At 47.5% G+C, this 18,256-nt stretch overlaps 2 protein-coding genes across 2 annotated transcripts; both read left to right on the top strand.

The window, feature by feature from the left end:
- Positions 1-283: 283 nt before the first annotated feature.
- Positions 284-17,971, top strand: LOC144714451 (S-adenosyl-L-methionine-dependent methyltransferases superfamily protein). The gene is made up of 16 exons (XM_078589198.1): positions 284-491; positions 572-686; positions 758-869; positions 1,068-1,112; positions 1,203-1,270; positions 8,777-8,831; positions 8,928-9,007; positions 14,399-14,482; positions 14,858-14,971; positions 15,046-15,164; positions 15,247-15,364; positions 15,438-15,565; positions 16,074-16,227; positions 16,313-16,392; positions 17,094-17,184; positions 17,608-17,971. Exons 1-15 carry the CDS (start codon positions 307-309, stop codon positions 17,179-17,181), a joined length of 1,545 nt encoding a protein of 514 aa, XP_078445324.1. The 5' UTR covers positions 284-306; the 3' UTR covers positions 17,182-17,184; positions 17,608-17,971.
- Positions 3,377-4,882, top strand: LOC144714299 (uncharacterized). The gene is made up of 3 exons (XM_078589021.1): positions 3,377-3,681; positions 3,773-4,386; positions 4,743-4,882. Exons 1-3 carry the CDS (start codon positions 3,377-3,379, stop codon positions 4,763-4,765), a joined length of 942 nt encoding a protein of 313 aa, XP_078445147.1. The 3' UTR covers positions 4,766-4,882.
- Positions 17,972-18,256: the final 285 nt, after the last annotated feature.

Here is an 18,256-nt window from a genome sequence, read left to right as displayed (position 1 = left end):
CGAATTTCCGTCCCAATTTGTCCAACCTCGCCGACGGGACGATTTTTCGTTTGAGACCTCCGGACGGGACGGTTTTTTGGTCTGAGTGGACGAAAACCGTCCCGTCCGGAGGTCTCGAGACGAATTTCCGTCCCGATTTTCGTCCCGTCCGCGTCCCTGCACTTTATTAATTACAGTTCTTGAAAATAATTACGTAAAAAAAGAGGATAATATAAATAATAAGATATTTTGGGATTTTTTGGGACCTATTTAAACCCCAACAGTTAGCCGTTTCAGCGAGACTTGTCTAATCCGTTAGCGGCGGCGATGGCGGCGGCGATGGCGGCGGCGCTCTCGCCGGCGATCTTGTCGGCGCGAGTGGCCGTGAGAAGCCGACTTTCTTCTTCTCAGCAAGAATCACGCGTTGCGACGATCTCTTTGTCTTCATCTTCCGCAGCACCCTCCAATGTTCAATCATCTGCGAAATCTCTCCAATGCGAGCACTTTCAGTCGTGAGTTTGATCTGTGATGGTGTTTTTGTAAGGTTTTTGGCGTTTTTTGGTTGTTAATTGGTGGGAGAACGAGTTGGCAGGTGCTCTGGGTGCAGTCATGAGTGGGATTTGGACCGGCCTGTTGTTCTTGAGGAAGCGGGGAATTTTCTCAAAGATTTTGGGGTCGCAGATTTTACCTTTGACGGCGGGAAATTGGTGGGCTTGTAACCGAAATTTGGGTTTTTTGAGGTGTTCTTTTGTCTGAGTGTTGATTTGTTTTTGGAAAGTGGGAATGGAGGTGCCGGGCTAAACTTGCTGTTAGGGGAACATCGGAGAGTCCTTATATTGGGTTGTATGAAGAAGGGACGCATAACGTTGTGGATATTCCCCGTTGCAGAGGTAAATTCTTGGGTTTTATAATTCTTTTGGGTTTTATAATTCTCCTTTCTTTTTCCTTTTGTGAAACACTTGTGCAATGGCCGTTACAAAGTTTAATTGTATTAACGAATGAAATGCTTCTATTCTCACTCCTAAAAATAAAAGCTCCATTCTTGCGTCTTATTTAGAAAATCAAAAGTTTCTATGTGTGTTTAACAGCTCATCATCCGAGCATTAATTCAGCGGTGGAACTCCTGAGGAAAGGTATCTTCTGATGAACGTCCTTTTATCTCAATTGTTATTTTACCTTCGTTTTGTTCAAGTAGTGTGGCTGATGTTTCTGATAATTATTAGGTATTTCCGTGTTAAACATCCATCCATATGATGAAGATCAGGGAACTGGTGAACTGAGATATGTGCAAGTGAGACATTCTTCTATTTTTGTGAAGCATTTACCTTTTTGCCTTCCCTAGCCACCAAAATCCTTTGGTTAATGTGTGATGTGGATGAATCACTGGACTTTTGCCCTCTCCTTACTTCAAACTACATTAAGGACGCTTGAATGTAAATTTTTCCTCAAGTGATGTTTTGAGATTCACGAGAGAGCTTATGCTATTCTCTATATGTAAGATTCCAGCCAAAAGAGGTGTGACGAGTGACCTAGGTCACAAAGTCAAGAGGGAGAATGGAAGAGAAAATGCAATGATGAACAAAGATAAAGCAACAAATGGTCATTAGCATTGAGAGAATGTATACAAGTTTATGGGGGCCAGTTCATGTCTGGTTGATCAGCCAGATTACAATGATTACGTAAAATGGCTGTTTGTTTAAAACTATGTGCAACACATGTTACCACAAACAGAGTATATCTTATTGCAACTTTCCTCAAACTGGGGAATGAATGTCCTTCATTTCCAGATTGGACACAAGGATCTCATGCTGGTCTCAGGAGAGCCCTTTGGTCAGGGGGCAGCCAATCTTTGTTTAGTGTTGACGTCTATGATCTCCAGAATCTTGGCCTCCAGTTTTTCTTTCAATAAATATCAGTGTGTTCCCCGGAACTGCTATCTTCAGCTCCTGAGCTCCTCAGCGTAAGACTCTTCACCCCAGGGAATCCTAGAGGGGAACTCACATATTGGACAACAACAACATTTCATTAAGTTTCTCTGTTTTAAATACCAAAGAATTGTTTACACATAGTAGGCCATTAGATGAGCCCTATAACGGAAAGCAAAAAGAAAGAAGAAAATTTGGAACATAACATATATAAAGGATAAAATAGGAAATGGTATGTCCTGGATGACAGTCAGTCAATCTCAACATACTTGGTTCTGCCATGGTGAAAAGGATCTTGTGTGAGATTGATGGCTGACTTATTATTGCACTGTAATTGGCTGGGTCCAGCAGTGGGACTCCTAATTCTTGAAGGATTCCTTGAATCCACATAAAGGATTCTGTTAGTTAAGTGCTTATCCTCCTCTTGGGCCCTATTCTATAAGCCCTTTAGGAGCTCTTATTTCCTCTCTCTCATAGGGTATAAATACCCTAATGTAAGCCACTTACTTTCTTATGTCAATCTATTCTCTCATTTCTCAACCTCCATCGACCCTTCTTCTCCTCCAAACTCTCTAGGGTTTGTCATGGTATCAGAGCTCTAGGGCTCCTGATCTTCCCTTTCCTCTCTAGGGTTTGACATCACCCTTTAGGGTTTGAGATCCCCTTGATCTCACCCTCCATCCCTCCTCGCAGCCAGCACAGCCGCGCAGCAGCCAGCCGCGCGCCCAGCCAGCCGCGCGACCAGCCGCCGCGCACAGCCAGCCGCCGCGCGACCAGCCAGCAGCGCAGCAGCCAGCCGCCACGCGACCAGCCAGCCGCACAGCAGCAAGCCGCGCAGCAGCAAGCCGCGCGACCAGCCAGCCGCGCGACCAGCCGCGCGCACAGCCAGCCGCCGCGCGACCAGCCAGCAGCGCAGCAGCCAGCCGCGCGCGACCAGCCAGCCAGCCGCACAGCAGCAAGCCGCGCAGCAGCAAGCCGCCGCCGCGCGACCAGCCAGTCGCACAGCAGCAAGCCGCGCGCAGCCCGCTCAGCAGCCAGCACAGCCGGCGCGCAGCAGCCAGCCGCGCGACCAGCCGCGCGCAGCCAGCCGCCGCGCGACCAGCCAGCGCGCAGCAGCAAGCCGCGCGCGACCAGCCAGCCGCACAGCAGCAAGCAGCCGCGCGACCAGCCAGCCGCACAGCAGCAAGCCGCCACGCAGCCCGCTCAGCCGCGCAGCCCGCAGCGCAGTTAGCCGCACAGCCAGCCGCGCAGCCCGCAGCGCAGTCAGCCGCGCAGCCAGCCGCACAGCCAGCCGTGCAGCCAGCGGCACAGCCAGCCGCACAGCCAGCCGCACAGCCAGCCGCACAGCCAGCCGCGCAGCCAGCCGCACAGCCAGCCGCGCAGCCAGCCGCACAGCCAGCCGCGCAGCCAGCCGCACAGCCAGTCGCGCAGCCAGCCGCGCAGTCAGCCGCGCAGAGACCGACACAGAGACCATGCCTTACACAGAGACCGACTTTGCGGAGAAGCCGCTCTCCTACAAGATCACTCATCCGTTGCCTCTGGTCCCGGAATCAACTCTTCTCCGCGGCCCGAATCTTCTGCAGTGGTCTCGCTTCATCGAGACCACCCTCAAATCCCGTCAACTGTACAAGCACTGCACCGAGCATCCCTTGACCGCCGATCACCCTCACTATGCGGCTTGGGACGCCGAGGAGCAGTTCATTCTTGGGTGGCTGTCCACGTTCACATTGGCCCCCGATTTCCGCGACCGCTTTCCCCATCAGAAAACGGTCAAAGGGTTTTGGGACCAAGCCACGAAATTTTGCGGGCGGGAGAATGATTGGTGGCGCATCTACGCCCTCGCTGCTCAAGCTTCCAACCTGAAACAGGGCTCTCTGTCGATCTCCGATTATGCTCTCGCACAAGAAGGCGTGGGATGAAGTGGACCACTACCTGCCAACGGACGACCCCAAGTGCAAGACCTATCAGAACATGCTTATCCTGCGCATCATGGGGTTTCTCAACGGCCTAAACCGGGAATATGAGGCCATTCGTCGTCGGGCCCTGCACAACAAAGATGGCCCTCCGGATCTCGAGACGTTGGTTCAGGAGCTCCAGGAGGAAGAGAGTCATCTCCTTCTCCATGGGACTCCCACCTCCGACCCGGCTGAGTCCTCTGCGCTTCTGGCAGCACCTGCTGCCGCTGCTGGGCAGTCCTCGGCCCTCTTACCGACTCCGGCAGCCGCTGCCCGCCCTGCAAAAACACCCGTCTGCACCTATTGCGGGAAGCCGGGCCACTGGAAGAACAAGTGCACTAAACGTCTCAACGACTGGCGAAAGAAGAAAGAGGCGGACAGCAAGGCCATGTTGGCCCAATCTGAATCTTCCCCGGCCCCGAGCACGTCTACCACGGCTCTGGACAGCATCCAAGCCGAGCTTGCCCGGCTCCGTGATCAGGTGGCAGCCATGCAGCCTTCTTCGACTGCCTACTTCTGCACATTTGGTGCGTCTTCCTCCCCTGCCGACACTTGGTATTGCGGCCATACGGTGTTTCAGTCGCCGGTCGTATCGGACACGACTTGGGTGCTTGACTCGGGGGCCACTGAGCACATGACCCCCCTCAACACTCGGTTCGTCTCCTACGTTCGGCATAGTGGTGCACGTACTGTTCTCACGGCCGGGGGTGGACGACTACGCGTGGCTGGAATCGGGGCAGTCTATGTGGACGGCCTTGGTGTGGTCCGCAACGTCCTCCACGTTCCCGACCTGCGGGCTGTACTTCTGTCACCCCAACGCCTTGTTGATGCCGTCCAGTGCTCATTTCATCTCCAACCTGACGGCATGTTTCTGTCTGACAAGGTCGGCCGGACTACACGGATTAGGCGGGAGAACGGGCTGCTGTTGCTGGATGATGGGGGACGGTCGCGGTGCTTCGCGTGCATCGGACACTTCGGACGGGGGCCGAGCAGCGGTGGGGACGACTCCTGATGACGCACCAGCGGCTGGGCCACCCGCCTTTTGCGACTCTTCAGCGTCTTGCCCCTGAATTATGTTCTGACTTGGACCTTAAGACCTTGGTGTGTGGCGCTTGTCAGTTGGCGAAGCATCGCGTTCTTCCTTCACTCCGTCCTCGGCTCACACATCTGTCCCGCTGTTCCGGGTGCATAGCGATGTGTGGGGACCTGCCCCGAAACCTAGCTTGAAAGGTCATCGATACTTCCTTCTACTTGTGGACGAGGCAACTCGCTATACGTGGGTCTACCTCCTCACCGCGAGGTCGGGAGTTGCGCCGAATGTCAGTCATTTTGTGCGATGGTGGCGGCGCAGTTTGGTCGGGTATCCAGCGGTCTCGCCGGATAATGCCCGCGACTTCTTCAACAACGACCTCGACGCCTTCTTCGCCCGACCGGGATCCTCCACGAATCTTCATGCCCTGCCACCCCGGGCAGAACGGACTAGCGAGCGTCGCATCGGCTATGTCACCTCGACGGCCCGGACGCTCCTTATCGACGCCAAGGCCCCGTGGCCGTATTGGGGCGATGCCGTCCTGACGAGCACCCATCTCGTCAATCGCATTCCCACCCAGCTGTTGGCGTTCTCTACCCCCCTGGACCGGATGAGCGCGGCCTTCCCCGACACGTGCCTGCGGACGGGTCTCTTGCCACGGATATTCGGCTGCACGGCATATGTCCACGACACGTCTCCGGGCCGGACAAAGCTTGACGCTCGTGCTGTTCGGTGCGTCTTCGTTGGGTACTCCTCTCTTCAGAAGGGGTATCGGTGCTACCATCCGCCGTCTCGGCGATACTTCATCTCGGCAAATGTCACCTTTGCCGAGCATGAACCCTATTTTGGGGACCACTCTTCCTCATCCCGCCTCCCGTTGGATGAGGCCCCCTCGGCTCCCCACTTGGGGCCCGTTCCTTTCTTGGAGCCCACCGCTCCCGCATCTTCTTCCTCATTCCATGATCCCTCTCCCTTTGATTCTTCTCCGTCGGTGACCCCCGAGGGGCCTTTGGACGTGCTGTCCTCCCCATCTTTGCTTCCCGCCATCCGGCATGCTCCTCCTCTTCCTCCTTCCTCCGATCAGTCCCCTCTCGAGTCATCCTCCTCGCTTCCCGTTGCGCCTCCTCCCCTTGATGACCCTTTCCTTCCCTTCCATGACGAGTCTTCTTCCCCTGCTCCGTCATCTGATTCTCCCGTGGAGGCTTCTCGTCCTCCCCCCGAGGACTCCCCCTCCCCCACTGCTTCCGCTCATCTTCCATTGGCCGAGCCATCCTCAACCTCTCTCGACGATGACGACCAGTTGGGATGGCCCATTGCCCTCCGGAAAGGGGTTCGTCAGTGCACTCAGACGCCCCGTTATCCTCTTTCGCATTTTCTTTCCTTCGACCGGCTGAGTACTCCCTACCGGCTGTTTCTTGCTCGCATCGAGTCGGATCCCATCCCTCGCCGCTTAGCCGATGCTATCGCTTCTCCTCATTGGAAAGCGGCAATGGACGAGGAGATGCAGTCTCTACTCCGAAACCGCACTTGGAACATCGTCCCCCTCCCTCTTGGCAAGCGGGCGGTGGATTGCAAGTGGGTCCACACCAAGAAGCATCATGCGGATGGCACCCTTGAGCGCTACAAGTCTTGACTTGTGGCTCGCGGGTTCACCCAGTCTTACGGAGTGGACTACTTCGAGACGTTCTCACCTGTGGCGAAGATGGAGACCGTTCGCCTCCTCCTGGCCCTCGCGGCTCACTTCCGGTGGGCTATCCGACAGTTCGACGTCAAGAACGCCTTCTTGCATGGCGACTTGACGGAGGAGGTGTACATGCAGCAGCCGCCGGGTTACTCTCTCGGCCCCCCTGGCCACGTCTGCCGACTGCGGAAGTCCCTTTATGGACTAAAGCAGTCTCCGCGCATGTGGTTCGGCCGGTTCTCCGCTGTTCTGAAAGCCGAAGGGTACACTCAGAGCAACGGAGATGCCACTTTGTTCTTCCGCCACCGTCCGACCGGGATCTCCATCCTGCTGTGTATGTCGACGACATCCTCATCACGGGATCAGATGCTGCTGAAGCCGTTCGTCTTAGCACCGCCCTGGCCAAGGAATTTGAGATCAAGGCCCTTGGCCTTCTCCGATATTTCCTCGGCCTTGAGGTGGCGTACTCCTCACGGGGCCTCTTTGTTTCACAGCAGAAATACGCCGTCGACTTGCTGACTTTGACAGGAATGACCGGGTGTGCGCCAGTGAGCACTCCTATCGACCCCAACGTCAAGTTGGGCAAGGGCGAGGACTCTCCTTTGACGAATGCTCACCGCTATCAGCAGTTGGTGGGCAAACTCCTCTACCTGACTCACACTCGGCCCGACATTGCATTCGCGGTCAACCTGCTCAGTCAGTTCATGCACTCACCGAGGGAGATCCACAGTCAAGCCGCCCACCGGGTACTTTCGTATCTCAAGGGCTGCCCGGGCAAGGGACTCCTCTTCCCTCATAGCTCGGACAAGACGGTGAAGGTGTACACCGATGCCGATTTTGCTGGCTCCGTTGTGGATTGTCGGTCTACCACGGGGTACTGCACGTTCGAATGATCCCTGGTACCAGAGCTCGGAATTCTGCTCCATACTTGATTGAGAGATGACTTTTTGGGTCTTGCCTTGACAGGTAATCAGATTGCGACTCCGGAACTGTAGTCGACCTACGAGCTACCATAATTAGAGCCAATGATTTACCTCGATGAAAATTGAGTTGAAGCCCAGTTGTCCCTTTCCAGTACAGTAACACTTTATGAGCATTATTGTAGGTTGATGCACACATTGAGTAAGAACATTGGCTCAGTAGGATATATCTGGCCTGGCATGAACAAGCTTACCAATAGGTTGCTAATAGCGCAAGGGATCTGTATCGGTTTAACCTTGAAATTTACTTCCATAGGGGTAGGTAGATGTTGCCGCTGTAGGTAACCTGTTTCATCCTGTAGATCAATAAAGTATTTCTGTTCAGACATGGTGATAACAGTGGAAGAATTGGCCACCTCCTTGACTAGAAATCAGTTAAGTTGGCATAAACTCTTAGTATTAAATTGGGTATTGAGCTGCTGACCTCGTTTTGTGATTCCACAGGAATATAAGATCATTCAAAAATATGGTTAGGATAACCACATTCCCAGGTAATGTATGTTCATCAAATAGGGTATGATCACCACTGTATTTGCGTTAACCACGGCTTGAGTAAATTTCTCAAACCAGGTTCAAGGAGATTGTGGTGCAACCCCTAATTGTAACTTCAAATATTCTTGATTTTTTTTTTTGAAAGAACTTCAAATGTTCTTGATGACTTCCACGACAATGTTCACAATGAGATGTCAAGTAGAACAGAGGGGACGGAAGAGAGGACAAAGAGAGAGAGAGAGATCATAGGTTTTCATTTAGGTGCTGCCTACCTGGTAATCTATGGCGGTGTGAGTGTTTCCTTTGAAGATATTCAGGAAACAAGTTATGAGGGGTTACTTTAGAGAAATGTTACTGTAACGCATATTACAATAACAGTCTAATATTGTTTTTTTAATGCTGTTTGATTAAAGCACTAGCATCCTATATCATCGGAGAGCATGTCTTTTATTTGAGTTCAGTTAAGTTTCAAATATCTGGAAAACATATTTAAATCTTCTGTGCATGATATTCTTCGGACATGTTTTATGATGGGAGGAATGATTAAAACGATGAGTATTGAAAAACTAGATCAACTACCGTGGATAGTTTTTTTGACTATGTAATTTTAAGAAACGAATGATAGAGTATGAACTAACTTTTAATTTTACAGTGGTCTTCTACCCCAAAAATTCTGTTACCATCGCAAATGTACGGTTTGTTCGTTCATTTAACTTTTACTCATATTTTCTCAGATGACTGTGACAACATTCAACACCTCAATCCCAGCAGCAGACAGATATAAGCATGGTTAGTGCATTATTTTTCTTTCTGCTGCACGAATAGCCGTATTATATGAATGGGAGAGTGGACTTTATACCTGATGAACTATTTTCTTTTATGTAGGAAAAGTTCAAGTTACTTTGGTATGGAATTCGAGGAATGAAGAGTCACCTGGGTCTGAGAAATTGAAATCCTTATCAAATGTAGGTTATCTTTCTTACCTTACTGCGACCACTTTTGACTACCACGTTCTCAAATTATATGGATCAAAGACAATCATTTGAATAACATTAGGGGAGACATTAACACAGGTCTCTATCGATGGTGGTCTCTTGAGGGGGAAAGAGAGAATTATAGAGTGATTTTTTTTTTTTTTTTTTGAATAATATAGAAGATCACCCAACTTGGTGACCCTCCGTACACACGGGCGTGGAAGGGTCTAGGCCAAAAAGCATAAGCCCATCCTTCCCCCCATATCCACCACCTCATCCAGGACCAAACCAACAAAAAACCAGTCTCTCTACATCATTTATAGCCCTTTCCACCGACATTGCCCCCCCCTTGAAGACGACCTCGTTGCGGTGAGACCATATCGCCCAAAGCGCCGCGAATCTCAGCCCCCGCTCCTTGTCAATCCCATGCTGGCGCCGCGGCAGTGTGGCCCATAACTGCGAGCTCGACGTAACCTCTGCCAGCCCCTGGTTAGCCCATAGCGCCCGAGCAAGCCGACAATGGAAGAAAAGATGCTGGCACTCCTCTTCCTCCTCCGTACACACAAGGCATAGTGAAGATTCAGCCGGAAAAAACCTTCGCCGTCTCACGCGGGTCATTGTCCGCTTCCTGGCTAGCAGCCATGCAAACACCCTGACCTTTAAAGGAATCTTTTGCCTCCAGATTGAGCGACATGCCCTTAGGATGATTGGGTCCTTATAGTGGTGTGGTCTCAAACTCTGGTAAACACCTCGGCTGGAGAACGGACCCGATGCCCATACCCACCCATCTGTCATCCCCTCCATTGGCCTCCAGTTGTTCAGAGTTTGCTGAAGGCTTAAAAAATCCTCCACCTGCTGACTAGATAAGATGGCCGCAAAAGTTGGACACCACACTCCATCCCAACACTCTTCTACCAAGGCATGCCGGGGACGGGCAAGGGCATATAGGCGAGGGAACAGATCACGGAGTCGTCCATGCGACGACCAATTGTCCATCCAAAACCTAAAACCGGCGCCATTCCCCAATTGGGCCCGGAAAAACTCCTTGACCAATGGCCACACCTTCCTCAGCCCTCTCCAAAAAACCGACTCCCCCTCACATTACGCATCAACTTCTCCCAGTCCAAATTGGATCCATATCTGTCCCTCACCACCTCCTTAATCAAGTCATCCTCCGGTCCCACGATCCGTCTAACCCATTTCGTCAATAGCGCCACATTTAGTGTATTTAGGTCAGGCACCCCAAGTCCCCCCTGTTTAGTTGGCGTGCAGATGTCATTCCGTGAAACCAGCGCCATGACACGTCCTTCCCCTGCATTTGCCCCCTTCCAAAAAAATCTCCGCATGATCCCGCTCAGGCGTTTCTCAACACCCACCGGGATTTTAAACACGGATAAATAAAAAGTTGGAATTGCTGATAATACCGATCACAGCAGCACTAGTCTCCCCCCTCGCGACCAGACTCTTTGCTTCCAACCCTCCAACCGTCTCTCCACCTTCTCCACCACTGATTGCCAGTCTGCTTGTTGTAGGCTATCAACAGATAGGGGTAGCCCCAGGTATCTCATAGGCAATGAACCCACTGGTGTTTCAAGCGCACTGGCACACTGGGTCTCCTCCTCCATCGATAGGCCGAAACCCACAAATTCCGATTTTCCTCTGTTAATGTGCAGTCCTGAACAATCTGCGAACACCCGCAAGAGTGCCGCCAAATTCTTGGCCTCCTCTACCGATCCCTCGATGAAGAATAGTGTATCATCGGCATACTGTAACAGAGGGATGCCCAATGGCTGGCTCGGCGTCTGAAAACCTCTAATACAACAACCCCTTCCACATACCAAAGAAGTACTTATGGCTAGTACATCAGCTGCCAGAACAAAAAGCATCGGCGCTAGTGGACACCCTTGTCTGAGCCCTCTCTGCGGTCTGATCCACCCCCCTTCTGGCCGTCCATTTAACAACACAGCAAGCGACTGAGACGTCACGCATCGCTTCACCCATTTGATCCATTCCTCCGGGAAACCCTGCCTTCGTAGCGCTGCCCATAGGAACCGCCAATCCAAAGGATCATATGCCTTCGCAAAATCTACCTTCCACATGAACCCCTTGGTCCCATTCTTCTTCCACCAAGCAATAATCTCCCCTACCATGACTGCACAGTCACCAAGCTGTCTCCCCGGAACAAAAGCAGACTGAAACGGCCCAACCAAGTCCCCAAGTACCCCTTGTAATCGATTAGCCAGTACCTTTGCCACAATGAGATATATGGAGTTGGATAACGATATGGGCCGGTAACCGCCCACATTCTCTGCTCCTTGCCACTTCGGTAGTAAGAATAAGAAGGATTTTTTTATCCTTTCCATATTTGCTTGGGGGTTCCTGAGCTCCCCCAATGTGGCGATCACATCATCTTTGACCTCACTCCAGAACTCCTTGTAGAAAAACACCGGTATGATGTCCGGTCCTGGGGCGCCTTCGCCATTGAGCCCTGCCATAGCTGCCCGAACCTCCTCCATATCAAAAGGCCGCACCAGACCATCTCTCTGCCCTTGCGTTAACTGAGACGCCCCTTGGCCCGTCCACCGCCAACTGTTCTGACCCCCCCGCCGTTACATCAACCGAAAGTGCTCAGCCATTGCTCGACCCACTGCTTGTGTCCCTGTAACCCTTTGCGATCCGACCGTCACTGATGATATCTGATTCACTCTCTGTCGTCCATTTGCTACAAGGTGGAAAAACCTCGTGTTTGCATCCCCTCCTTTATTGTTAAAGGAGGGGGATGCAAACACGAGGCCTATCATTTGCCCCCAGGGTCACATTGAAATCCCCCCAATCAACGATGCCTGAACCACTGAAGAGAGCATCTCCAATGTTGATGGATTCAACATGTCTGCTATGGGACTGTGGGGGCGGTATTGGATTAGACACATCCTGATACAAGTCCCTAGTTTTCTGTGTCATACCAGTGGTGCCCCTTCCAATGACATCCTGTCTGGGATGAGGACCTCCATATTTCATCCTGTCTGGGAGCGGCCATCTGCATGTCCTGTCTAGTATCCTGGTACTTAGGACAGGCCAGGGGACACATCTGGTGACCATAGTTTCCTGATTCTGTCTAATTTCTAACTTGAATCGCTCGCAAAAATATTGATAATCATTCTATTCAAGAGGCAGTACCTTATCTGGGTAGAATTTTATCCTGAAGGTCCTCCAATGGCTTCACGTTCTGTCTGAAGTCTGGAGTCTGGAGTCTGAACAGCGTGGGACACTTAGGATTCCCCGTCCTGGTATGAACTTCAGATCATCATTCTTAAGTCTTTATCATCAACTTCGACATTGAAGATCATCAAGATGATGCTGCCGGAGAACGAGGATGATAATGATTCAACAGTAGGTTGACATTGACAATGACGAATATTTCTTCAAAAAAAAATTGACAATGATGTCTGAACAATAATGGACGACGAGCCTACAATTTTTTTCTGGCATGAAAAGTAAATTATGGGTGATGAATGCATCCCTTTTAACAAATAATTAATGTTCCCATGCATTGGTTTGAGAACAATTTTGACAATTATTTTTCTGCTAAGCATAAGATCAGTAAGGGGTACATTTCATTTCATTCACTGAAAACTTCAGAAGAACACCAAGCTATTCCATTGATGAATGGTAAAAAAATGTCAATGGATTGGCTTGAACTCTTGTACTAACTCTCTTCTAGTGCGGGCATGGTGGCACCAGTGGCAATGGCAACGACATTCATGGCATGGTATTGACGGCAACAGTCATGGTACAGGCAGCAGGGTTGAGACCTGGACGAAAGCAGGACATTGGTGAAAAATACCTACTTTTCACCTTCACTTGTCCTGTTCTTGACATTTTCATTATCCTCATTATCTTTCATTGATGAAAACGCCTAGGACTATACTTCGTTCATGATCTTGGCTGAGCTGATGATGGCTGATTGACTATGAAGATTTGGTCATCGTCATCAGATGATGTCCAAATGATGAAGATGACGATGACATTGTCATCATTCATTCGTCCTCATTTTCAGGATGGCAAACCCTTTTTATTAATATTATTTTTATGGCTACAAAAAGAAACTCGGGGACCCCCTCCCAGGTGGCCACTCCTTGGTGTGTCATATATATGAAGCAAGTGAACAATACATTTGCTTTGAGAGGCTACTAGTCATAGACGCATATGGTTCAGAAGTGCAAGGAAACTGGATCCTCGAGGCAATAATGGGAAAGTGAATTTGAGGAAATATTGGTAATGGCCCAGTTTACTATAGAACCAGATTAATTCTGGTTCAGGATGATAGTCAAATTGGAGGAGAAGCTCTATCTTCAGTCACACCCACGCAATACAGCACTGTTGAAGGCCGTTGGATGTGAGCGTGTGGCATAGGCAGATAGTCTCCACGGCAAGGTGCTCAATTAGGATCGCAAACCCTGGGAATACTACCATCTCAGATGTGCCAAACCTCACATGTTGAAGCAGCCCCTTTCCGCTGATATTCCCGCTTTCTATATTTTTTTTGCCTGCCCTCCTTATAGAAAGGTTACATAAGGGAAGTAAATCCTATAAAATAATACCTCTGGCAGGGGTTGGGATCACATCTAATTTCACGTCAACACAGTAATGCATGTTTTGGTGGGAAGTCTGATACGATCTCTGTATGAGTTTATGCAAGGAGGAAGAAGCATGGACAGAAAATAAGGTTCAATAACCAGGAAAATGGAAACACAGGTCCAGGTGGTCCAGATTTCACTTGTTTCACCTGTGGTTTAGATAGGGAATAAAGGAATTCTATGAATAAGAAGAGGCACCTTGGTAGGAAGCAACATTCACATTTGTCCTCGGTGGCTTGGAATTCTCTGGGGAGCAGGGCTGAAATCAGCCTGGGGGTTCGACCAGATTTCTTGGCCACCTGGGAGTTCGAAGATGAAGATGAGGAACATAGCTCTAGAACGGTTGGTTTAGTGGAAACTTCATTCAAGGAGCACTAATTGCCATAGTGATTCTTGCAATTTCGACTCACATGGGTATCAAAGTCTTAATTATGATTATCAAAGTCATGAATGACCAGAAACAAGTGAAATATTGTCTTCTTCAACAAAATAGAGTAAATCTGGAAAAAATGAGGCCCTTCCTTCAGGCAAAGAGAAATTGTGACAAAGAGGTAGTATGTATTCTGTTCCCTTTGTCCACAGGATGACCGAATTATTCAGTATACTTTTTCATTCACGACTAATGTAATAATAGGTTGTTGGAGGTATAATATTTTGCTCGTTGAACACATTTTGGAAGAATCCTGCCACCTGAAGCGGTTACAATTCTTGTGTTTCCATCCTTAACTAAACTTTTCCGCTGCAGTTTCTTTGGAGGAATGGCGGTCCAAAGAGTGGAGTCCACTTAATCCATTCAGTGTGGAGTAATTTTCAGACATCCAGCGGAAATGTAAGCAATCATTCCCATATTTTATGTAGCGGGATCTTTTTGCTTTTACATCACCTTCCTGGTAATTTTATCCTTTAAACCCACGTTTCAGTTCTGGTTTTGAAATATGTTTTCGTTTTTCTTTCGATCATAAAGTTCTAGTTGCTTATCCTTTTCGAGCATGATTACCATTTGATGAAATCAGGCTTATTGCCTTTCGGGATAGAATTAGTTTAAATCAGCTAAAATCATTAAATTTTCTCAGACTTCACACTAACTTAAGTTTGTGGGCTGAATGTTAATATTTTATTTTATTTCCTGACAACCGTTTATTAGTAATTCTAAAATTTGGCTCAAAATTTCTCCAAATTTGATTAACTTGAATGTGTCCTTCAGGTAATTTTTGGAAACAGGTGGAGACATCTGGTGGGCGAAGAGGATTTGTGGGAGCACATTGGAGGTGTAGATTCTTGCTTGGCACCTTCTAGCTTCGTTCAAGCAAACACTCAGGTGCAACTTTTTTTTTCAGTTCTATTTTTATTAGAACACTTCTGTTATTGACTTAAACCCTTAATTCCCTTCAGGCGTTTAATTCCCTGCTGAGGAAATTGCAGAAATACGTGCCTTACGGGTCATCTGTTGTTGATTTATATGCGGGGGCCGGTGCTATTGGACTATCTGTGGCTGCTACTAGGAAATGCAGGCAAGTAGATCATAAACTTTTTTTGCCAGTGCATTTCCTTGGCTCATCATCATAACATGAACAATGCTTCATTCCGATGCAGTTCTGTGAAATGTGTGGAGATAAACAAAGAGTCGAAAGTATCCTTTGAGAAATCCATCAACCGTCTGCCCAAAGCCCTAGACTGCCATGTCAGTTGGCACCAGGCAGATGCATCAATCGTATGTCTTTGGTGCTCATATTTGTGTCTTATTTTCTAATCCTGTTTTTTGACGTCATAATTAATGATTACAGGATTCAATTCACTGGCTAGAAGGTTCAGATGTTGTTATAGTAGATCCTCCGAGAAAAGGGTTGGACATTGCTTTAATTGATGCCCTAAAAATTGTGGGAAACCGTAAAGGTGCGAAGAAAGTAGAGAGGTAACCAGACTTCTTCATTCCTGTGAGTTGGTTATAACGTGTTTGATAGCTTAAAATACTGTTACGATCCCCAATAACTATCTGTGGTAGTTATACCTTTTCTGATTTAGGGTACTTTCCCTCTAAATACATATAACCCTTCCCTGAGGAAAGTCAAGTAGGCTTTTGTTGAAATGGCTTGAACCATCTTTAGTTCTATCTTCCTTTCTATGATTTTATCTTGATGTTTGGATGATCGGAGGAGAGAGGAAGCAGGACGATGGGATGAGCAATATGACTTTACATGAAACACCCTATTATAATTGGGAACGACGTTTTTAACCCTACAGTCTGAGATTCTTGTTTTTCTGCCCGTCCAAGATCATTCCTCTAGATGTAGACATGCCCTAAGCTAATTTCAATTACTTTTCTTCATATTTGGAGTCTGCATGAGGTTTAATTTTTTACAAGAATAAAATAAATACAGGTTTGAGAGTTTTGTTTCGACATATTCTTTTTCTCTTCACAGTTCTGTGCAAAAAACGAAGGAAGAGAAAAGGCCATGGATTTTAAAGGCGAGGGAAGCCTCTGTTCAAGTGGAAGGCAAAACCCAGCTGGAAGATTCTGAATCATGGCCGCAGACTCTTATCTATATTAGCTGTGGATGGGACAGCTTTAAGCGGGTCATTATTATTTAAGCTTCTATTTTGAAAATCTATGTTTGATGGATTTCAGGATAAGTCCACGAATAATTATGGGTTTTTTCAGGATTGTGCATCTCTTGTAGCTGATAAATCTTGGCACTTAGATAAGGCTCATGCTTTCAACTTCTTCCCTGGCACACAGAGGTGTGGACTATTGTCTGATTGATATATTTCGACAATGACATTTTGACATTAGTCTTATTTCTACTTGAAAAAAATTTTCTTTTATTTCTGTGAGGGGAAAATGAAACTGTTTTGGTCCTTCTGTGAAAATAATTTCTTCGTTTTTATTACTCTATTTCTCTCTCTGTTTTCAAATTTAAGCTTCTCCTTCCCTCTGCTCACTCTCTCTTTCTAAAACTGTTGTCTTTGTTTCTCTCTTACTGTGTGTTTTAGCAGTATGTGTCTGTTTCCCAGTTTCTCTATCTTTTTGAACCTTCCTATCTGTTTCTCACTCACTCTGTGTTTCTAAATGTATGCTTCTGTTTCACTCTATCTTTTTAAAGCTCTACTTTCCAATTCTCTTTGGTCTCTCCGTTTTCAAATTTATGTTACTGTTGTCCTTTACCGTTGTAAAACTGACATTTCTGTTATTTCCCTCTCTCTGTTGTTTACTGCGCTTTTAAAACTGTCTTTTATGTTTCTATTTCTGTTTTTGAAAACTGTATTTCCATTTCCCTCTCCCTATATTTTTTAGAGTTCTGTTTCTATTTCCTTCTCGGCCTATCCTTTTGAACCCATACAACGATAGGTTTAAAACAATCGTTTTCTCTTTGTTTTTAAATGCACGTTTCTGTTTCCATAGTTATCTATCGTTATAAAACAATCGTTTCTGTTTTATGCAGCATAGAAGTATTGGCTGTGTTTAAGAGAGGCCCCCGCGTTGCATCCAAGAAAAAGAAAACTGGAAAAAAGAAGAAGGCTGTCAAGTAAACTGTAAGTCTGGTCCTTTAACATCCCCTCTACATTTTTCTCGCCCTCCATATATATCTTTCGGATACATTAATATAGAGAGTGAAAAAAATGGAGGGAGAAAAAGAAATAGGGAGAGTGAGAGAGAAGCAAAGAAAGACAAATAACTCAAATACAGGGATAGATTGAAAGAGAGAGATCTAGCTCGGGCTTAGTTTTAAAATGCTCATGAAGATCATCTCTTCAGCAAGAACAAGGAGAGGGAAAGAGAGAAAAAAAGGAATTTGTGAAAAATATGAACATGTCAGATACCTGGAAGTCATTTCATAGAATAGCCTCAGTTAAAAAATGCAGCTTAATTATTACCTAGAGACAGACATAAAGAGATAGATTGATAGATGTTGGGACAGAGATACTTGGGCAGAATGCTGATGCACTTTTCCTCAGGGAGAGAGTTTTCCCATGCACGCTCTTGCATGTGGCTTATTGCCTTGATCACGATGGACAATGTCTCAAGGGGGATTTCCACGACGATCTCGGAGAAGATCTTGGAACAGAAGCTCAAATTATCAACAAAATATCATCACATAAGCATCAAATGGAAGGGAAAATCATTCCGAAAGGTCGTTAGTTTCCTTCCATACTACTCTGTGGATATTTTCCTCTCCATCAGAGCTCCAGTGAGGCCTTCCAGTGGGTTATTTTATGCCTCAAAGAAACATCAAAATCAATTTTCTGCAATCCAGGATGATGACCTGGGTTTTATATGAGATTTCAGCATATTTTATTGGTTCATCTTTTTTTCTCTTTTCATGATTTCTTCTTGCAATTCTAGTGAGATGGATCAAATACGTACTGGCGTTATTTCAAAAAAAAAAACATACTGGCGTCGTGAGAAGCTCAAGTGGTGAATTTTTCCTTTGTACGTTTAAAGTTAATCTGTTTGTTGGCTGTCCGGTGGATTATTTTTACCCTGCACAAGAACATTACAATCACATTTCTACAATCCAGGGAGATAATATGGTTTCGCACTAGATTTCAGCATATTTACCTGGTTCTTGGTTTTCTTCTTTTCTCATGACGTCTTCCTGAAATT

The sequence above is a fragment of the Wolffia australiana genome, chromosome 17 (assembly GCF_029677425.1).
Source record: "Wolffia australiana isolate 7733 chromosome 17, ASM2967742v1".
Classification (NCBI taxonomy): domain Eukaryota; kingdom Viridiplantae; phylum Streptophyta; class Magnoliopsida; order Alismatales; family Araceae; genus Wolffia; species Wolffia australiana.
Note: the sequence above shows the minus strand (reverse complement) of the source record. Positions and strands in the feature narration are given on the sequence as shown.